Source organism: Haliotis asinina, chromosome 7 (assembly GCF_037392515.1).
Source record: "Haliotis asinina isolate JCU_RB_2024 chromosome 7, JCU_Hal_asi_v2, whole genome shotgun sequence".
Taxonomy (NCBI): domain Eukaryota; kingdom Metazoa; phylum Mollusca; class Gastropoda; order Lepetellida; family Haliotidae; genus Haliotis; species Haliotis asinina.
In genome coordinates, this window is record NC_090286.1 from 13,304,527 (window position 1) to 13,327,653 (window position 23,127).

Genomic DNA, 23,127 nt, shown 5'->3' on the forward strand with positions numbered 1-23,127 from the left:
TTTTCAGGTACACGAGTTGAACATTCTCGTAGAGTCATGGTAACCCCTTACTAGAATCCAGCAGCTTATATACACTACTGTCGTGCATGCAACGTGTTCACCCCTGTTATCGACATGCAATGTAGGAGATAACGACCCAACAGTAAGTGCGAATAAGATGATATCAACATGCTATGAACAACCAATATATCTACGTTATCTGCTGAAGAGGGAGTTGACGTGGAGGTGAAAGGTCAAAGCCACAATTGAGATGACATAAATGCTTATATTCAGAGATCAGCTCATTGGCATCAGATCCTACAAGTCAGGGATTTAAATCGACACGTTACGCTATGGCTGTTGAAAGTGACATGAACATGTTTGGATGAAAAGTTCGATTAACGATTAACGAAGGTAGGAAATCCTCACGTATTGTCCGGCTTATTTTTAACCTATACATTATCTCACTTCATGATCAGACACAACTAGTCATTGGTAGATGTTATTTATACAATCTCATTTACCAAGCTCACTATCTGCAGTGTCTCTGTATATTAAGGGCTGACTGTACTGTCAGGTAAATCTGTAATCCTTCAGACTTTCCGAAAAGTGACCGGATAAACGGGGTTACGTTTGTGTGTATTACGTTGTTTATATACTTTACTAAGTATGACGCCATTAACCTTCATTACATTATTATTTAATTTCTCCATCTACTCCACATCACAAATCCACATTTCATAATATACCAATAAATTTTGGAATATTGTAATCACAGGAAATTTTGTTGTAAAGAACTGTATAATCTGATTGAAAACTGGAGGGGTGTCGGATCAGGGTAAAATATGTCATTTCAGTGAGTTTGGGCAGGATGGACAGATTGTAAAATATACATTAATCAAACCATGTGTCTGACTGGAAAACAAAGACGACAATATATTTCCCCTCAGATCCCACATTTATTGTTCGCGCAATCAAGTGTTGCTTCAATAAATCGTTTAAGGCGTTGATAATTAACATTATTCGCCCCAATCTGAATAGCTTTCAGTACCAGAAGAGTAGATCGTTGTTCATGCTTTTACACCACCTGTTCAGCCTTAATGACGTAAATGCCACCATAATGAAGCTAGATTTTTAAACATTGCCGCATACTGCAACATACCCCCACACAGAGTACCTCCCCCTTACATGAACAGATCCTGTATTGAAAATGTGAGGTATAATATTGTAAAGTCTTATCTGTGGAACAGGTAACTGTTAGATAACGTAGGTGCTCTCGGTGTAGAGTTGCTCCGCTCGTTTAGACTTAATGGTAAGGGTTGTTGATACAGTCAGAAGCGAGTGAAATAATGCATTTATCTAATGACAATCATTGAATTGTGTGGATTTCTTTGTTTTCTTGTTTAATGTTCACGGGTGAGATCGGTGCTGTTGATCACTGGATTGTTTTGTCCAGACTTGTCTATTTACTCATCGCCGCCATATAGCTGGAATTACAAAGAAAGAAACCTCAACCCTAATTACAGACCGCCGTGATATGCACACGTGGAACATATCTCACTGCGACACAACACTCATATAAGGCAGGTCTCCTGATAACACGTGGACACGGTTTCAGTGCTTGACCAGTGGTTTATGTGTTTACGTTGGACACAGGGGTTCGGTTTCTTATATGCATGAATTCTTGAGTTATGTATACACCTGGGCCATTTCACTATTAAACTTAGCATGGGATCGTGACCTTAAACAGATCGTGGGACGTTACCACCTATATGATTTTCAACGATGCAGAGTGAATGAGAATGGTTTTACACCGCTTTTAGCAATATTCCAGCAATATCACGGCGGGGGGACACCAGATATGGGCTTCACACACGAGGGTATCGAACCCGGGTCTTCGGACGTGCGAACGCTTTAGCTACCAGCCGACCCTACTTCCCCTCTAGCGACATTGATAACACCCATTTTGGATGTTATTAACTTAGGGCCCATTCGCCGTTTACAAAAACTAATTGCATGCTCAAAGCATGAGCGCTGTAGCACGAGAATATAATGCATGTTCAACTTGTGATTTCAGCTCTGTGATCAAGTCAGCTCCAAGCAGCCATGGTCCAAGTTACCCCGACCGTGCCTCCAGTCAGTCCGGGTCCCAACGCGACCTTCACCCCAGTCGACGCTGCTTACGTCATCATAACCAATGGCGTGTCCGTCATTTCCATTATTGGCAACCTTGTCATCGTCGGGTGTTACTACATGTACCACGACATCAGAACAACGGGTCGCAAATTATTGGTCTGTCTCAGTGTTGCGAACTTTATCATGTGTATAGCAGCGCTGCTGCAGGCGGCGACATTCTACAAGAGCACGGAGCGGGTGTTGCAGGAACGTAGTGTGTTGTGTGAGACGGCGGCGTTGTTTACAGTGTACGCGCATACGGCAATGTGTCTGTGGACGGACGCCATCGGCTTCTATCTGTTCCTCTGTGTGACGTTACGCTTCATTGTGGTGGCCAACAGGGTGACGTGGCTGTTCCACGTGTTTTCGTGGATAATGCCAGGTACTGGTGTCACAAATATAGTCCCCTTGTTCTTACAGTTTTACTAATATAGTGTTTGGAATTTTGGTTAGAGTATTTAAGCGTTGTATTCGTGTTTATTGCCATTGTTTCTTTGTTTTCTATATATGGTCAGTGAAAACGGCTGAACTTTTGAATCATTTCTTTGGGTAGGGTAACACTGACTGACTCACTCACTCTTTTAGACTGTAAACGTCAAGACCCAGATGTATAATATCTACGGTTGCCCCATCCTCGATATCTCCAGGGTATACGTTCCGATAAGTCTCCACTATACCCTGGACGCAACTACGACTCTGCCCGATAAATGTGTTACCTCCCTTGACTGTCTTTTGATCCAGTCAGGTGTCTACGCTGGGAAGTTGAGCGAACCAATCACAACTCACTTTCGTATTTTGAATTATCTAACCGATTATACTTGGCAACAGAAACCATGCAGAGGTTCTCTGGCAGAAGTAGAAGGCGTTCTTGCATATGTTGTTTTAAAGTTTCGGACCTGTCAATTTGTTTGTATGATTTCCCTAAAATCTGGGACGCACAGCGAGCAAACCTTTGCAGTTGCGACCGCTACCTTTGTTGACACTGGCAAGATCAGTTATAACGTCGGCCTAGCTGATTGGCTACTGTGAGAAGGCGGAGCCAGCAAAGGGAGGTAATAAATTTATCTGGCAGAGCCGTAGATGCGTCCAGGGTATAGTGGAGACTTATCGGAACGTATACCCTGGAGATATCGAGGATGCGGTTGCCCGAACTCTTTGAAATCGGGAAAAGACGTCAACATCATGAAACGACATGGAAGAAATTGCCTTTAACTTTAGGTTTGTCTTACTGTTAACGTTTTGCCGTAACGCATCGTGCACTTTGAACACCAGATCCAGTTTGTTGCGTTCGCCCACATTTGTACCACTCGTCATCTTGTGAGTATGGTATCTCTTTTTCCAGCTGTCGTTGCCTTTTCTGCCGGTGCCTCCGACGTCTACGGGTACGACGACACGTTTCTCCGTAAACACCGTCGCCCAGCGCCATGTTGGATCAGCGACAGAGTGTCCAACAAGATGGACTGGTATTTTGTAACTATCGAAGGCTGGACGCTGGCGTCCTATTTGGCGTCTGTACTGCTTTTTGTTGTCATCACATGCAGCGTTAACTGTCAGGTACGCCATGAACCATCGACGTCATCTTCCTCAGTTTAGTCAAGTCTAACGTGACTAGTACCTAATGTTTTCCCGACAACCTGCAATACCTACGGATGGTGTGGTTTTGTATCACTACTTTCCACGGGGGCGGTGGAGTAGACCAGTGGTAAAAGCGTTCGCTCGTCACGCTGAAGACCCGGGTTTGATTCCCCACATGGGTACAGTGTGTGAGGCCCATTTCTAGTGTCCCCCGACGCGATGTTGCTGGAATATTGCCAGAGGCGGCGGAAAACCACCCTCACACTTGCACTACTTCTCACAACTTGCATTGTTGCTCAGATTGTCAACCACTGGTTTGCTTGGCCCGGATTCCATGATGTACATTTGTCTGGAGCATAGCTGGAACATGCTAAATGTAGAGAGGCATGGGTTTCGTCACCAAGAACATAAGAACAATTACGAGAAAGTGGACATTAATCTTAATAACTTGGCTTTCCAGGTCGAAAACAAACACCGTTACGTGTCTTGGAATATGAGATAATTTAAAGATGATGTCCTGACGAAAACACAACCGATGTTGGTTTTCGATCAGGTATCAAATCCGATGTAATGCATAAATACAGGACTTACTGCATTTGGAGGTGAGTGATAAGGGAGTGACGTGTCTTAGTTTTGTACTGTATTTTAACTCACACTGACCTTGTCAAACCATATGCTTTTTTATTAACAGGCGATAAAAAAAGTTGATCGTGAATACGTCATAGAGGACATGGCTATTCAGACAGCCAACAAACAACTCCGTTACATCCCCATCATTTTCATATGTCTGCGCATCTGGGGAACACTGTACTTCCTGTGTGTCCAGTACGGCACCGCCAGGGCAGTTGACCTGTTTGCTGATTGGCTACTCATTGCAAAGGTGAGCTGTCCTGTAGCAATCAAAACAAACGAACATTTCTTATTGGTTGCTACTGGCAAACAAGGATAAGTTGAGCACCGATCTGACAATTCGCTTGCCATTGTGAGCTAAGGGGTCCCAGGTTGTATCGCAATCAAGTGTATTGCAGGGGTGAAGCGCGTGGCCTGTCTCAGCAAACTTCTACGCGCAGAATCAATTTCATCGTCATGCACTGCACGTGCACTGTCTTACATCTGCGCCATCTTTCACAAACCAAATGAATTAGTTCAATGCCGTACACTGCCTACTTCTCTTAAACGTTCTCGGCGCCGATCCAACTTATCCTTGTGTGTCAGTAGGTCATATCTGCAGAAGATATACTTTACCAGTGACACAGTGATTGTTTGACACTGTAGTGGGTATCTCTCTGGAATATCGCCATATATATGTAGATATATCCTTGTCATCACAGGCAGTAGGCGACAACTCTATCGGACTGGCCAACTGTCTGCTATTCCTATTGTCTATCAAAGCCATGCGGAAACGCATAGCCAGGTGGTTCAGTGAGAGGTGCAAGGGCAAGGTCAGCGTGCCAGAGAACTGGCGGCCATCTATCATCGTCCGGCGAATGAAGAAGAGGAAGGATACAGGCCTGGACCTCTCCGGCATATCCCTGGACTTCCCCACGAATGAAGATTCGTCCTCCATCGTCGACGACGACATCCTCTTTGAACGGGAAGTTTGATCTCTTCACCGGAACTTACTCCTAGCTCTTGCACAAGCAGTGGCTTGAAACATGGCGGCAAACTATCACGTTACCAACATTTATACAAGACAGGGGCGGTTACAGCTTTTTGAGAAACAGATGGGGTGTGCACACTATTGAGAAAGGGGACAGGTGGGATTGCACACATGAAATTCATCTGAGTTTCAATGGTCATTTAACAAGATTTAAGGACATTCCCACCCCCTCTGGATCCACCTATGTGTCCATGTAGAACACACAAAGGGTGTAAGTGTTATTTCAGTTTGTGCTGCTTATTAGCTATGCCCATACATGGGTATACCAGGATGTTTAAAGACTATATGGCCATGACATTATACTGATAAGACCTCGTCCTCACTCAAGTACATTGCCATGACTGCATTTACTGCACATTGGATGTTACCTTCATTTTCAGAGTAGCATAGCTGTGTGTTTTGATGTATGGATGGCCAGTACACATGCTAGTCTAGTTGCATTATCCTTATTTGGTCGTTTTGTGGTACATAAATGTTTCATGGATTTTAGATACCTTTCCCTGTATGGCATCCACGAAAAGATGCATGGTCAGGGCTACAGCTGCCCTCATGACTGGTTTAAGCTTTGATAGGCAGATTGTGCAGAATCTATTTTCAGCTGTTACTAGGGTCGGGAATACCATCACATGATGACGTTACCCTCGCACATGGATATGAATTTATAGTTTTTGTATTAATAAATGTTTGCACATTTCTAAATTGTCCCGTTTGATGGGTACACGTTCACTGTCTTGGTACGCCAGAAACGTTGTGCACTGTTCTATCGACGTTATCATTTGTAGATTTCCATGTGTATGCAGAATGAAATTAAATCACTTGAGACATCAAGTTCATGTAATCTTTTTGTCCTTGTGGGACAACGATTCCAATGTAATAAATCTCGAAAGAGAGTGATAACGTTTATTTATGGAACATCCAGAACTAGTCTCATTTGAATACTTTCAGTCTCATCCAGTACCTCTTTAACATCAGGATGAGACCGACCTTCCATGGGTCACGAATGGAGAACGTTTTCGGCTCAGTCGAACTGAAGAAAACAATGGCTGTTTATAAATTATTCGACATCAGTTCATCCTTGCCATCTCGAACCCCAGTTCGATGTTTTCGAAAAGAAACCAACACAAAGAACGCGTTCCTTTGTGAAATCCTTGGTGTCCACAAACGATTGTACAAAATGCATTTTTTTCAAAACTGCTGTTGTTGGTTTCTTTTCGGATATTATAAAAGACTTGTTTACCTGCATGTTTCGCTCAGTGGTTTTTGAGGATTGATCCGTTTGTCAGGTCTTGGTCAGATTATATCTGAGTAGAATATCTGAGTAGAATATCTGAGATCTAGGTTCTAATCAGAGATTCCCAGTAAGAAAACACCCGGCAACTTGTGCTTGTTGACTTTTCACTACACGGCTGAGGTCCGTGGGGCCACGTTGTTGTCAATCAGCGGAGATCTCGACAACCGTGACATACAATCAGCATGGTCATGAAAATGTAGTTCAGCCTTTAAGGATAATCGTTCATATTTTAGTTACATTAACAATACGTAAAATCCTCTCTCAGACTGGCTGACAAGCGAGCGATTTGCATCTGTGTAGAAATAAAACTTTCACACATCTGTGGCAACTTGCCACTCCGACGAGTTTCAGAAATGAACCGATGTTTATCCGAATGCATTGGGTAAAGGGAAGTAACTCGGTTGCGAGTTTTGCTATCTGTGAAACGATGTATCTTCCATCCAGTATTACTGATAAATTCTTTGTCCACTGATCCCATGGTGAGCGAGTGGGTTTAGTTTACGTCACACTCAGCAATATTCCAGCTATATGGCGGCGGTCTGTAAATTATCGAATCTGGACCAGACAGTCCAGCGATCAGCAACATGAGCATCGATCTGCACAATTGGGAACTGATGACATGTAGCGAGTCTGACCACCCGATCTCGTTAGTCGCCTTTTATGACAAGCATAGTCGCCTTTTATGGCAAGCATGGGTTGCTGAAGGCCTATTCTACCCCGGGACCTTCACGATCCGATGCCATGGGTATATGGAGTGACCTATGCTATAGGATTGATGGACTGGGTATACTGGCTCAGACAGGGGAGCTCAAAACATACAGACTATCCCCATTAGTTGACAATTAATAGTGTGCACACCTTCAACAATATAGGAGAATCAGTTTTGTGGTTCATGGACATATATCCCTCACAAAACTAGTACAATCACCATTGGATCCCCCACCTGTTGAGTCATTGAAGAAATAACCAATGCCACAAAACATGTTTATTATCATTCCAGAAACAAACATTTTAAGTTTGAGTACATATAAAATATAAATATATAAAAACAACAATAACACCATGTGTTGATATTATTAAGAAGTGTATATACAAACTGAGTTATTATTGTAGACTAGCTTGTAAAACCCTTACATAAACACCAGGGCTGTCTTTTTGAGTATAACCACTGACATGATACTATCCACCTACAGCTACTATTATGTCACACTTTGGCGTAAAAATACCTACATCTTACAACATTTTTATGAAAGGTCACTAATATTCACTATTCATGTAAATCCATTAGAATTTTACTTTTTATGTAAAACTGCCAAACTTTCACACTTCATGTAAAATATCAATATTTAACGTTTCACAGACAAAACTAAACTTATAACACTGCTACAATGACAAGTTCATGAAACAGTTTCAGAAGTGATATTTTGGGTCTGTTACTATAAATATGATAAACATTTTGTTTATTACTGAGTATACAATGAACATCACAATAAATAGGCAGACTGAGATCATATTGAAACTATTGCAGCATGTGAAAGACTCAAGTGTTTTCCTGTCAGTGTGCAAGTGCAACTACACTTTCATTCAGGAGGAAGAAATCCTACATTATATTGTGATTGCAATTTTCATGTGCATCTCTAGTGAAATTTTACACAGGTTTGCACCCTCTCAGAATTGCTCCAAGAATAAATTTTGTCTTTGTTTTGTTTCAACTGAGTACAAGAAAGTTTTGTGTGAGTGAGTGAGAGTGAAAAGCAAGTGAGTGAATACGTTTAACACATATTTGAGGACAAGTCAGCATTATGTTGCAACCAGGATTAAAGGACAGTTATCACTAAAGGGTGAATTATCAATCGCTTACAATCAGAGGAATGTAATTCTGTGCAATTGAAATGACAGTTTATAACTTTCAAATGAAACATTATTATTATATCAGATAAGAGGTACTTAAGTTGACTCTTTGGTCATAAAAATATTTCTTACCTCCCCTGACTTCTGAACATTGCAGAGATAATGTGTGACTTTGAGACCTAAAAGCATGTTTACCAATGACTGGGTGGGAGGGGTGCATCTGCTGCCACATAGTCCCCCATGCTTGTCTGTAGCATCTTCTGTGACAGCTGCAGCTTGTGGTAGAAGCGCAACACCTCGGTATTGGCCCGAACACAGCTGCGGTCAAAGTCCAGCACTCGCAGGCCCTCCAGGCTCTTGGCCCGGGACAATGCCACATACGCCTGGCCGGCCTCAAACACCCGGGCCAGTGAGATCTCCACACAGTCCAGTGTCATGCCCTGTGTAGACAGATGGATTAGTAACAAGATATGCTAACAGTATCATATATACACACAGTATTTATACACACGATCGATTGGACCATAACTAAATGATTCAAAATATTATTCATCTGTCAACCAAGTGGACAAGCGTGAACAAGTCTGACCACCTGATCCGTTAGTCACCTCTTACAACAAGCATAGTTGCCTTTTGTGGCCAGCACTGAAGACTGCTGAAGACCTTTTCTACCCCGGACCTTCATGAGCATCCATGGTTGGCGAGTTAGGTTGGGTTCAATGCTGCTATTCCCAATATTTTAGTCATTAAATGTGTCCATTTTAATGACATTTTTCCACCAGCAAGGGAACAAAACCAAGACTTGCATGTGACAATGCATGACTCTGTGAGATTACCATCTTGAACATTGTCAAGGGTAATGACCTTCCAAACTAAAACACCAACACTAGTGACAAACTTTATACACCACTAACCTGACTCTTGTGTATAGAAATGGCCCAGGCCAGTTTGAGGGGCACCTGTTTTCGCATAAGGACCACCCCACTGCCAACCTTCATGGCCCAGCGTACAGGCTTGATCACTTCCTCTAGGCCGCATGCGAACTTTACACGGGGGAATCCTGCAACAACACATGATGTGTCAGCAATGCACAGATACTTGATAAGGGAACATCAGCTTCCACTTGGACTCCCAGATGTGTGAAGTCTTAAGGACTGGCCATTTAAAAATGTAGTAGTGGCAATAAATGACCAATCCTAAAACATGTTAAAATCTATACCATTCTTTTGGGTAAAAACAAAACTGAAAGCATCAAGAAGTGTTTCTATAAAGTTGTGATAATTCTCGTAATCCTCTACCTCTGCTATACTGTCACCCATAACCTCTTCCCTTGAACAAAACCTCAAAAAATATTTCCATGCACATTATCTTTTCATCTTAATTTTCTAATTGATTATCCCGACAAGAAATTTGAGGTCTGTAGAACACAAAATATGATAGGTCGGGTTGAACATGTGCAACACACAATCTAAACTAATGCCATAAGTTCATGATAAGTGGGACAAAGCATCTGAAAAACTGTGGACACTAAAGAGGTTCCTGTGGGGGAGATCTAGAAAGTTTACATCAGTTTGTTTTAACCTTCATATTTAGACCTACATAACATCAAACTAAAACCCTTTATATACAGCAAATATCTACACACCATCACTACTGTTCTCGAAGCCAGTGATGACACCACGTGCCCCATTCACCAACCCTCTCTGCACTTCCATATTCTTTGCCAGCATCACCTGTAACCATAGCAACACTGACTTGGTTATAAAACTCTTAAGGTTGTAAAACATCAATGCATGGGAGTTAATGGATTGGTGAGTGGATAACTGGATGGGTGGGAGAACGGATGGGAGAGTGAGTGAGTGACTGAGTGAGTTGAGTTTTATGCCACACTCAGCAATATTGCAGCTATTTGGCAACGGTCTGCAAATATTTGAGTCTGGACCAGACAATCCTGAGATCAACAATCGATCTGTGCAATTGGGAAACGATGACGTGTCAACCAAGTCAGTGAGTCTGACCACCCAATGCCATTAGTTGAATTACGACAAGCATAGTCGCCTTTAATGGCAAGCATTGGTTGCTGAAGGCCTATTCTACCCTGGACCTTCACGGGTTGATGGGAGAGTAGCTGGGTGGGAGACCGGATTGGAGAGAGAGTGGGTGGGTGAGTGGTTTGGTGGGCGGGTGAATGGATGGGTGGCAGCGAGGATTTTTGGGGTGGATGGGTGAATTGATTGTTGGATAGGATAATGGGTAGACAGTAGATGAGAGAGTGGATAGGTGTGAGAGTGGATGGGTTGGTGGGTAGATGGGAGAGTGGGAGAGCAGATGAAAGAGAAGATGGGTCGGCGAGTGGATGAAAGCATGGATGGAAGACTGGATGGATGGGTGGAAAAATGGATGGGATAGCAGACAGGTGGGAAAGTGAATGGGAGAGCAGATGGGTGGGAAAATGGATGGGATAGCAGACAGGTGGGGGAGTGAATGGGAGGGAATTTAGGAGAGTGGATGGGAGAATAGATGGATGGGTGGAAGGATGTGAGAGTGCAAGCAATCTGGACATTTAAAGTCTGTGGTCAAATTAAAAAAAATTGGAAATGAAACAGGACAAAGCATAACGTCTGAGGACCTGTTCAGTCTTGGAATCCCAAATGAGAAAAGCATGGAGTACTTGGGACCTATTCTGTACAGGTATCCCCAGTGAGACTAGCCTGGGCTATTGGAAACTTATCTATGGATCGTGATGCACACATGCAGATCACAACTCACCTGTGCCCCCAGCTTCAGCAGCAATTTGTCTGGCACTGGACAGAGGTTGTTGATCTGTCTGCTGTACACAGGGTCAGTGTCTGTCGCATGAAACATACGACTCTCACCTGAAATCAACAATCTCACCATTGTCACACCATGTTATGCAGTCAACGACCAACACCATCATTCTCGCACTCATCATCGGATACTAACTTACAAAACTCCAGAAGGAATCTTCACCCTTCACTATTACATGTAAGAAACTGTCTTTGGTCGCACAGCTAAATGAAGTGAAGCTACATGAACTGTCCAGTGTTTCCCGTATATCTTACAGCATCTACTGTGTGATTTATGGACAGAGTGTACAGTATCTACTGTGTGATTTATGGACATAGTATACAGTGCCTACTGTGTGATTTATGGACAGAGTGTACAGCACCTACTGTGTGATTTATGGACAGAGTGTACAGCGCCTACTGTGTAATTTATGGACACAGTGTACAGCACCTACTGTGTGATTTATGGACATAGTGTACAGCACCTACTGTGTGATTAATGGACATAGTGTACAGTGCCCACTGTGAGAGTCCCTACCAGTCAGTTTCTGCAGGTGATGGTTGTTGAGCTGTTCCACATCCTCCTTGTGTGTACACAGCCTGGTTGCTAGGATACCATCTTTCTGGATATTGTGGCGGGCAGTTGCCTTCAGTGTGTTCTGAACATCATCGGAACATCTGTCACATATGAAAAACAAGTCACATTTCTGAGCTTTGGCAAATACAACAGTTGAAACATCTTCCTAAACATTTTCATCGTCTCTCTCGTATCACTAATCATTGTTATTGTGCCTCGTGTTTAATCTTGTTTCGCTCTATCCCAAAGGCTCTTGTGTGCCTATTCCAGAGTTGAGACATTGCTGAGTGCTGACCCAACACATCCTACCTGCCAATCCGGATATCCTGCAGCACGTTGATGAAGTGTCTGTCTGACTGTCTCCGCACCTCACTGAGTTCCAGGTTAACATGCATGCACTTCTGCCATGCCCTTGACTGTAACCAACAACGACAGTTCCCACGGGTCAAAGAATCATTCAGGTCAGCACAGGAAAGTTCTTAATACTTTTCTATATCTATCATTTGTATATTTCATAGTCAGGTATCTGCACTGATAGAATAATAAATACCAATCTTCACACCTATATAAATACTGTCATAAGAAGCACAATATCTCTTTTCATATAACACTGTCATTTTGTTAAATACAAACTAAGTGTACCTATGACAATGGAAAACTTGCTCCCATGCAGTTCTCTCCTATGAAATAGAAAATTGCTCTTCGTCCATAAACATAATTTTGTCTGTAAATCCAATTTCTGAATTTACAAAACAATCTCACTATAACAGCATGCCATCTCTTAACGTACAACACAATCTTGCTGTACACAATTTCTCTATGTACAAGACAGGTGCTCTTCATGTAAGACAATCTCTGTACTACATGATGCCCTTGGATTACATTCAATAGTAATACTGAAATATATTATGTTTTTGCACTTTAGCCTACGGCCTTTTCATGACACAAACTGATTGATTGATCAATCTTCAATACAATCTAGATCTAATGCAAGGTCTCAATGTGTAACCAAATTTCTCATTTCTTTCAACATATCTTTAAACATATTGAATTTCTTTCATTTAACATAAGCCAACTTGAGTATATATGTATATACTCAACATGCATAACACACTGGATATAACAGAGTGTAGGCTGGCCCCAGTCTGCGGAAGGAGTCTACGGACGAGCCTATGGCTGGACAAGTGCCAGACAGACCTGGAAACAGAACTTCCTCTTGACCGCCTGGTCTTTGATGACTGGTGGCAGCTGCAGGAAGTCTCCACACACTATCAGTTGGATACCGCCAAAAGGTTCATCTGTCTGGCGCATGACTCTGGAAATACATAACACAAAACACTATTTTGTTTGTTGTTAAACACTGCAGTCAGCAATATTCAACAAATACTGTATGTAAATATTTGGGTAAAAAAAATCCAAAGATTGACATAATAAGTTTTGATGAAGCTAATGACAAATAAGGGGGTGCTTGTTTAATGGGCATTCTAGAAGTTGGTGAGTCAAAAATGAAACATACAGCTTTATGAATTACTACTTCTTGTTTCTTATGCTGAGAGACGTTTCGATGCAGATTCTCGTTTTCAAGCTAAATGTGTACATTCTCACCTGAAATCACTACAGGTGAAAATGGAATATCAGGACATCATACATGTATACAATGTCATGTTCATCAGTTTGTTCAGGAGCACGTACAGGGTAACACTCAACTCACTCAAACATTGACTGGGTGAGTGATAGTTGTTTAATGCTACACTCAGCAATATTCCAGGGCCCACTTGCACAAAGCAATCTTAGTGCTACGACTGTCTTAAGCCTATTTTGAAGAATGGGAGTTACAATCATTGTAGCGATAAGATCGCTTTGTGCAAGTCAGCCCTGCTATGTGGCGGTGATCTTTAAATAATCAATTCTGGACCAGACAAGTCAATGATCAACATCATCGTTCAAACACATGAATGTCAGATATAAGATATTTGACACGGCATATTTAACTTCTACACATATCCCAAGATGCACAGGGCAAAGAGATAAACTTTTCTAACGTTAAAGTAGCACACAAAGTACCACAAAAAGCATGGGCAATTAACACTGACATCCAAAACTACACATTATTGATTGTCAGCAGAATATGTCAGTTCACGATATTTTCAATATTGATCAGGTTACCTAGCAACGGCTTCCAGCTTGTCAAAGAAATCACCATCCACCATTGATATTTCATCAATAATGAGATGGTGGCATTTTTTCCACTGCTGCGCCACCTGGGGACGAGATGCAAGTTCCACACATTGTTGTAGGGCAGCTCTTCCTGAACCAATACCTGGGAAACAAGTCAGAAAATCTTATTGTGAAGACTGTCCAGGAATAGGTGGACTTCATCGACAATCTTGACATCTTCTTGTGAGAGGGTCAATTTCAACACTGCTTTGAATGGTATTTCAGTTTATAATGGAGTTGTCAGCTGATTGTGGGGGATGGTCTGAAGTGATAAAAGTCAAACATGTACAGTGAAAAACAGGATAGAATGATGGCAGATTCAATCCAGACAACAAGAGTATTACTGTAGTGGAGGAGACACCTGTAACAATTGTTCACCTCTAGAAACAAACACTGATATTTGCACACATACCCCTTGGGGACTGCTCTTTTGATAAAACCTGGGGCGGGGCATTGAAAAATGCCAGCCATCTTGAATTTTTAGGTGGCTAACAGGTTTTATCAAAAGAGCAATCCCCCAGGGGTATGTGTGCCAATGTTGGTGCTTGTTTCCAGAAGTGAACAATTCTCTTGAACTTTTCAATTATCTGCTCCTGTGTGTAAGGAACAACAGATAGCGCTAAATCAGAACAAGACCTAGTAGGTATAGTGATGACTGGTTTCACCACACTGTCTTAAATTCAAATGTACCTCTCACATTATATAACCCTCCGTTAAACTACCACTCAGCTGCCCACCTAGATAACCCATTTCAAGCTCTTGAGTTCTGTTGAGTTGTGCTCTTTCAGTGAGAAGTCACAAACCACATCAACCAAGTCACATACAAAACTGTCTAACCTCTAACTGAAATCCCACTCCCAGTTGTGATATACACCATATAACCTCAAAGATGTACCTGAGAATGTGGGTAGAGTTATCCCCCTTATGACAGACTGTGATGACTTTTCTGATATTACACATTGTCCATCTACTAAGATGTACCTGCAAATGCATGTAAAGTTGTCCCTCCTATATGACAGGCTGCGACCCCAGTGCTGGCTGTTGCAAATGTGTGCTGAGGTGGCAGAGCTCCTAGAGACAAAGGTCAAAGATTAATTCAAATAAAAGTCAAAATTTACTTTTTTCTGATCAATGTTTAAACAAAACAACTGATGTTAATGATGGTAATAATAACTGGCCACTTGTCCAACTCTGGACTTAACATTTTCAAATCAATATCTCAGCTCCCTGGGAAGAACACTACCAAGTTTAACATCACCACCTTATCCTACCAGCACAGGTTATAAACAGGACAGAGGTGTATTTCAAACAGTGAGTAATCATAATAATAATTCACTCATATAGCACCTAGCATCCATCTGAATAGTTGCTAACTTGATACAGGATCTGTGGATACTTGAAGGGAACTCATACAGTGCTGTGTTTACTAAGTCACTTGTCAGTATAATTACCTATTATTCTCTTCAACAGGAAGGACTTGCCGGTCCCAGCACTGCCTGTAAAGAACACATTCCTTTTCCTGAGAACAGCTTCCAGCACAGTGTTCTGTTCCTTGCTAAGTTTCAGTGGGTTCACAACTCTAGACGGTGACATCATCGCTAAGCTCTTAGCCCGCTTAGCTTGCACTGTCATCTGAGACTCAGTCACATTTTCTTTCTCATCAACACGTTTCCTCTTCCCAGTCACTGTTGATTTCTGTGTTGGTGCTGCTAGTTTACTTTGTTCAACTTTAATCTTTGCAGAGTTAGCTGTTTGTAGATCTTTAATAGTCAAAGGACTAATGTCTTGAAATGATTTGGGTACATCTGACAAAAACTTCTTGCGCATACTCATAAATCCTTTTTGACGCAGACATTCTAATTTTGTATGCATTGTTTTCAGGAACATTATGAGTTTGTCTGGCGGGCAATTGCTCAAAAGAAATTGAAGTTTATGATCTGGCAGTTTGATGGTAGCTTTGCCATCTTTCACAAATTTCTTGTGGATTACTAATTCCCGTATGGGGTATTTGACTTCTTTCTTGCTGTAACTGATTTTTAGAATCATTTCAGAAAACTGGTCTCGACCGAGAACGAGCGTGATGTTTCTGTGTTGAGTTTTCTTGATGACATCACCAGTGCCTGTCAGCTCTTCGATAGTCACGGTACAGGAGATGCATCCAGATTCCATGATGATTAGCTGATGATAAAAGAGAAAATGTTCTTCCAACAAAATTTCCTCCAAAATAAAGTCTCACAATTAGTGTTCAATACTTCCAACTTTAGAGTGAGTGAGTGAGTGAGTTTGGTTTTACGCCGCTTTTAGCAATATTCCAGCAATATCACGGCGGGGGACACCAGAAAATGGGCCTCACACATTGTACCCATGTGGGGAATTGAACCCGGGTCTTCGGCATGACGAGCGAACGCTTTAACCACTAGGCTACCCCACCGCCCCTCCAACTTTAGAACCCAAAGTCCTGTCAGTATGAAGAACCATGATACATGGGTGTTCATTTCACCACAGACGTCATCATACTGTAAACATCATCACCATGACGATATTATTTATTGTATAACAGTGTTTTATTTGTACAGAGATAAATCTGTAACGATTTCCCTTTACATTGTTCAAACAATAGATGAAAATGTATGAAAATCTTATAAAATTGAATGAATCTATTTGGCATTATCAATTGCTCCATGATTCTACTGGTCTCTTCTGTGCTGATGAGCGAACAGTTACATGACACAGATGACAGGCTGATAAAAGGTAATTTTGTGCAAGGATTTTGGTTTTCCGTCTGAAACAAATCTAATAAAACCTGTTATTTTGAAAGATTTCTTTCTTTTTTTATACTTATACTTAGTGTTGGAAATCAGAAACCAAATCTACGGTTGATTATTGAAGGACTTGTGGTGAACGATTATCAATTATAACTGAAATATATGCACTTTTAATGTAATTACAAATTTTAAGGGTTTTTCCCCAGAGTTTTTCTAATGAATGTTTTTTTATAACTTAAACTGTCATGCAATGAAATGCACGCATGCCGGAGAGACACTGGTGTGGTAATTAAACAGTAAAGTGGTTAAAGTTTTACAATTCGCACAGCTTTAGCATGTATGTTCATGAAAATTCATCAAATGTAATGGTTAGTTTACTTCATTCAAGTGTGTTATACTAAAACAATAAACTTCTGATATGTGCTTGACAATAGATAATAATTTTCACTCCTTCTTTTGATTGATTTTTGATCATTGGAACATCATTACTTGTACTGGAATAATAGTTTCATATAACAGTAAAAAAACATGGTTTTAGAATCAATCACAACATCTTCAAAAATATGCTCTCCAAAATTTAGGTAGCAGCAATACAATGTCCCAAAACACAGGGAGTCAGTTAATAACTTAATTGCTGATTATTCATTTAATATAATATTAATTTAATATATATATTTAATGTAATATTCTCTGTTGCATGTTTATCAAACTAGAAACATGATATACTAACAGGCATGATTTGTAAATATATGTGCAATTACGATGGAATTATGTAGGACAGGTCACTGCTGATCATAAACGAACCAGAAGGCCTATGGGATAATCATCTGTCAAAATCATTCAGTACTGAGACCACCTATACCGATGTATGTTCTCTGTTCAGAATCATGAAAAGACAACCCGCTTGCATTCTCTGAATAAATAATATTAATACGAACAAAGTACCTCCTCGTCCACAGTTTTGTTTGGGGACAGTAAATGCTTTTGACTTAAATTCCCGTCTTACGGTCTTTTGTCAACAAAGCCATGCACTATTTATCGTAATGTCACAATATGATCAATTGAAACATGCTGCAAAGTAATTTCTATAAATGAAATCTCGATAAGAACATGTAATGAAGGATTTCTGGAACCTGATCCAGCCTTTAAGAATCCCGGTGCGATGTTTATACAGCTTTCTTCTCTGTACACATCTCAGGAAATGTTCACTCAGCTGCGAAAAGCCATTTGAAACATGTGCGACAATGCGTCAAAGAGTCACGTGACCCTGTGACCAATGGAATCGCTTGTTGTAAAAATGTAACCAATCAAGACACATATTACATATTAAATATTATTTACGGAAGTGATCGGCGGAAGTGAACCTTTGACCAGCTGATAAACAAGAAAACGTTTGCGAATTGCAATATCTACAGATGACAAAGACAGTAGATATTTTTACGTTCACTTGTAAAAACATGTATTGATATGTCGGTGTTGCAAGTGCCTCGCTATAGCCGACACCGCGTCATTTGGAGACCCTGGTATATTTTTCTATTGTTCTGTTCGGTTTTCGATCACAAATTCTGTTACATGTGTCTAATTTCAATTGTTAGTGGCTGATCGGATACTGCCTTTTGTCGACTCTCCAAACCGAATATCTGAAACAGTACAGGTTTGGTAGAAACTGTGAAAAAAGAGTAACGTTTCTCCTGAAAAGATAAAGATTTCCCTAAATCGATAATAGATATATCACGGATAATTTGAAGCTCTTAGTCTTACAAAACTTGCACCCTTATTTTTCAGACTATTCAGAGGTGATTGATCACTGCTTTCAATATAATGACAAGTTTTGGATGGAAAAGAAAAACTGGTGCAAAAGTTTCCAAATCGACCTCATCATTATTCGAAGAGAACACTAAGGATGACGATGAAGAGGTTCGCAGTGGTGATATCGATTGGATTTCTTTGGCACCAAAGAGGAGAATTATTTCCCTGGAAGATGCTCTTGGCAAGAGTGAGAGACTAAAGAATGAAGGATGTGTTCTTGCAGAGTCTGACAGGTATGCCAGCTAATTGCAGGGCATGTTAAATGTAGTTAAACATATCACTTTTGAATATTCCAACTGGAGGACACTGCAGTATCTTGAAATTTCATGACAGACCTTTGTAATAATTGTCATATTTTCATATAATCAGTATCAAATCTGTCAGTGTCACTGAATGTTCAAGACAATGTATTCTTCCACTAAAATATGTCACTGGTTACCTCATTACTAAGTTTGTATTTACTTGTGATTTGTTATAGATACTGGGAGGCCATCAAGAAATGGGATGAAGCACTCCACTTTAACCCACTTGACTGTAAGGTCTACGAGATGAAGGCCCAGGTCAGTGGTCCATAGGACACACCCTTTGATCTCACTCCTCCACACACTTTACATTTCTTTTGAATGGGGTTTTGGAACATGTTCAGAGTTGCTCACACTATCAACCACAGGCCTTCAGACTCAGTCATAGTTAAGCACAAGTACTACAGCTGGAATAATGCTGACTCTGGTGTATGACAACGCTATATGTTATCCATGTCAGTCACTCATGTCATCAACTGCTTCAATATTGGAGCAGTGCAGGTTCTTTCTTCCTGCAACATATGTCATATTTGGGATTTCACTTTCTTAGGATCGTGTAATCATATTCTTTCTTCCTCTAAATGTCCAGGCAAAGTATTTTTGTACAAACAGCTGAATCTAAAAAGTTTTTGTCTTCTTTCTTTTGGACTGGTAGAAAGTTGTTAATGTTAATCCCCTTGAAATTCTCATCAAAATCTCACCGTTTACTCTGATACAGTACCTTGTACATTGAAGATCTCAGGATAACACCATAGGAACTCACATCAGATGAACTTTCAAATCAGGTTCTAACCCCTAGGAGCAAGGAAGCAGTGAATGATTCATGAAGTGTAACCTCTTTACATCCTCCTAATTGAATAGTTTGCTTGGTCTGTCCTTCTTTGGACTGATAATCTGATTTGAATGCACCTGTACACATTACTCATGGTCCTAAAATTGCTTTAGTAGGACTTCAATCAATATGTAGTATGAGAGTGTGTGTTCATTGTGAAGAACTTTCATGAACAGAATAACATTAAATGATAAACCCAGATCAGTATAATTGCTTGTTTTAAGACTTTGGTCAAGTCTCCAGTAAAGGACAGGATATAAACATTTGCTTCCTTGAAAATAGCCTTGAATAATAATGCAAACAAGATGTATATTTAATTAAACTCAGTAAAATTGCTGTGCTGTGAATTCCATTTAATTTTTTTTAACCAATCAGATTGCGTCACATGCTCCTGTATAATTAGTTATCAATGTTATTTTTCCAGGCTCTGATGGCACTGAATGAGTTGTACCCAGCCGTGTCTGCAGCAAGAAAGGCTGTGGAGGTCTGCCCCACCTGGTGGGTCGGTCATCAGACCCTGGGACGAGCACAACTCAACCTGGGAGAAGTGAGACTGGTGAGCTCAACTCAAGTCCTCAATGTTTCAATTATTCCATGCTTTTTAACTCAGCAGAAGGTCCTTACTGCATATATGTCTGATAGATATTTCATTTATACTGTCAGCATGGTTTTTGACTCACTGGTGCTATTATGGTAAACGTACAAGTCAAACTACTTTCATGAACCCTGACAAAGGGGAGTTAACTCTTGAATGATTACCTCCCTTTGACCATAAACTGTTAGCTATTTGACCTCGGCTCAATCTCTAGAGGCTCACCTCTCCGGTCTGTGTGTTTTCCTCGATCATATAAATGGAATGTAGTTGAATTTTAAATTTGCTTTCACATGAGTTTATATTAGATGTAACACCACCAGATCGTATGAAGTTTATATGTCAAAATATCTGAAAGATCTGAAGATTTGGGCTTGAATTGTCGGCACCAACCCATGCTCCTCATAAGAGACAACTAACGGAATGGGGTGGTTAGGCTTGTTGACTTGGCTGAGTCATGTCACCATATTTTAGCTGTGTAGATTGGTGTTCATGCTGTTAATCACTGGAATGACTGGTGCCATATTGCTGGAATATTGATAAACCAAGCAGCCAACCATTGTAATTGAAATATTGTTAAAAGATTGTTAATCGTTTAGTCATGCATACATGTCATGGTAAATTTGTGACAGACAATAGTGATTGGTTTAAACATGAAGCTTCTCCTCTTATTGAAAAACAGGCATCAAAATGTGGACCTCAGTGATATGTGTAGAATTAAGATTGTAGGAATTTTAATGCACTTACATACTTACAACTTTGAAATACCCTGGATCTGTTTGATGTAACACATGAATATGATATTATCATTTGTTTTATGAAATGTTTTTTAAATGTGATGTATATATTTCCAGCATGCTCATGCATCTTGAACTTTAGGGATCATAAATCTGAACATATGTCTAGTCTCACTGAGTGAGCTAGAGTAGAGAAAACTGCCCATTAGCACATTCTTACTTAACTAATGCCCCATGACATTTCTTACCAGCAAATTCTCATTCAATAAATTCCCCATCAAATTCTCCACAGACAAATTTCCTGTCTTCATATTCCTCATGAACAAATTTGGCAGTGGAGTAGCCTAGTAGCGCAGGCTTTTCCAGCTGAAGACTTTGGTTGAGTTCCCCATGTGGCTACAACGTGTGAAGCCCATTTTTGTTCCCCATCCTTGATATTCCTTAAATATTGTTAAAAGCAGCATAAAACTAAACTCACTCTCTCATCAAAAAGTTCCCATTCAACAAAGTCATAGTCATCACATTCCACCATAGCAAATTTCCTGTACATCATTTTGCCACAACATTCTGCGTTTCTGACCTGCAGGCTCTGCACAGTTTCTCCACGGCAGTTCACCTGAACCCTGCAGATCAGGAGCTGTGGGATGAAGACCTGATGTGGGCCAACTCCCTGATGCAACAACACAAACAAGCAGCTGAAACAGTCAGGCAGCAAGCAAACAAGTCCACTGTCACTATAACTGAAATTTCAGATGATCCCCGTGCTGTGTGTGACAGTGACCAGTATATGGACAAATGTGATGCCAGTGTTGGAGATGAGGGGATGGCAGTGAAGGCATACAGCAGGGAGACAGCGGACATGGCAAACAAGATAAGGAGGACTGGGAAGTTGAAATCTGTACCGAACAATTATGTGATCATGAGAGATAAATGATGCAATGTATGTGTATTGGTGTCTTCATTTCATCAACCCATGCTTGTTGTAATTGTGTGCCATTGTATCCCAATACATAGATCGATGCTCATGCTGTCAACCACTATATTGTTGTGTCCAGATTCCATATGTGCATTGTCATATTGCTAGAGTATTGCTGAGTGGGGCGTAAATCACTCACTCACTTATTTCTTCTTTGCAGTAGCTATTATAATGGTAGAACTATAACACATCCCACACCAGATGCTTGCCCTTCAAGTCAGCACACTGATCCAGTGGTTAGAGGGTATGATTTGCCTGATTGATGTTCAAGCTATCAACCACTGGTTTGTCTGAAATATGGTCAAATTTGTAGACTAATGAAATTACTCCTAAAGTGACTATTGATATCAAAAGATCGTCACCTGCAGTCAATATCTTACGAAGAGAGTTTCATTTCATATTGTAACTTGAATCATAACTGATTGGATAAGGACAAGTTGTATGGATGAACTTCTTTTCTCTAGGGATAAAAGAAAGAAGTTGTTCATCCATAAAGTTTGTTCTCATCTTCATCTGACTCTCCAACTTGTAAATATCCCACTCAAAGAGGTTATTTATCATTGAACCAAAGAATCATAAATGATTAAAATAAAAATGAGTCTCACGAATTTGTTTCATTTCTGTCTATATCTATTATGATGAATAAGGCATTATTGGCAGTTTCGTGGTGCCATAACTCCAGGTCATCCAAGGTGCCACAAGTCTACCAGTAGAGTTGTCTCCCATGGATGTGCCAGGTGCCGATGATTTGGGGCTTGATTCCCAGTTCACCCAGATTATGTGTCTGTGATTAGTTCTGTTAAAGTTGTAAATTTCTATGGTCAGTCCCTGAACAAACTTTCCTTACTGCCTCGCCAGCCTGCAATAGTAAAGAACTAGATGAAGCAAGGCTAGATTTCCTTAGGTTCAGAATTTATCATCTGACTGAGAATCCGTTTCAGTTTATATGGGTTTATTTGTTAGTATACAGGTTATATATACG

At 40.6% G+C, this 23,127-nt stretch overlaps 3 protein-coding genes across 4 annotated transcripts; 2 read left to right on the plus strand and 1 right to left on the minus strand.

The window, feature by feature from the left end:
• The first annotated feature begins 219 nt into the window (after positions 1 to 219).
• On the plus strand, positions 220 to 6,217 carry LOC137290603 (G-protein coupled receptor 157-like). Its single transcript, XM_067821655.1, has 5 exons — positions 220 to 393; positions 2,057 to 2,536; positions 3,497 to 3,708; positions 4,421 to 4,609; positions 5,061 to 6,217. Exons 2-5 carry the CDS (start codon positions 2,086 to 2,088, stop codon positions 5,331 to 5,333), a joined length of 1,125 nt encoding a protein of 374 aa, XP_067677756.1. The 5' UTR covers positions 220 to 393; positions 2,057 to 2,085; the 3' UTR covers positions 5,334 to 6,217.
• A 1,433-nt stretch (positions 6,218 to 7,650) lies between these two features.
• On the minus strand, positions 7,651 to 18,148 carry LOC137290602 (ATP-dependent DNA helicase PIF1-like). The gene is made up of 11 exons (XM_067821653.1): positions 18,031 to 18,148; positions 15,584 to 16,310; positions 15,114 to 15,203; positions 14,082 to 14,235; positions 13,113 to 13,230; positions 12,225 to 12,331; positions 11,877 to 12,016; positions 11,301 to 11,407; positions 10,177 to 10,264; positions 9,446 to 9,591; positions 7,651 to 8,971 (listed from the first exon to the last, which is right to left on the minus strand). Exons 2-11 carry the CDS (start codon positions 16,299 to 16,301, stop codon positions 8,723 to 8,725), a joined length of 1,917 nt encoding a protein of 638 aa, XP_067677754.1. The 5' UTR covers positions 16,302 to 16,310; positions 18,031 to 18,148; the 3' UTR covers positions 7,651 to 8,722.
• Positions 18,149 to 18,227: 79 nt separating this feature from the next.
• On the plus strand, positions 18,228 to 22,753 carry LOC137290835 (tetratricopeptide repeat protein 33-like). Of its 2 annotated transcripts, none has more exons than XM_067821980.1 (5): positions 18,228 to 18,420; positions 18,683 to 18,939; positions 19,185 to 19,266; positions 20,265 to 20,396; positions 21,756 to 22,753. In XM_067821980.1, the coding sequence occupies exons 2-5, from the start codon at positions 18,719 to 18,721 to the stop codon at positions 22,101 to 22,103; spliced, it is 783 nt and encodes a 260-aa protein (XP_067678081.1). In that variant the 5' UTR covers positions 18,228 to 18,420; positions 18,683 to 18,718; the 3' UTR covers positions 22,104 to 22,753. The 2 variants fall into 2 exon arrangements, with proteins under 2 accessions (XP_067678081.1, XP_067678082.1); XM_067821981.1 differs by having other exon boundaries at positions 18,233 to 18,324.
• The last annotated feature ends 374 nt before the right edge of the window (positions 22,754 to 23,127 follow it).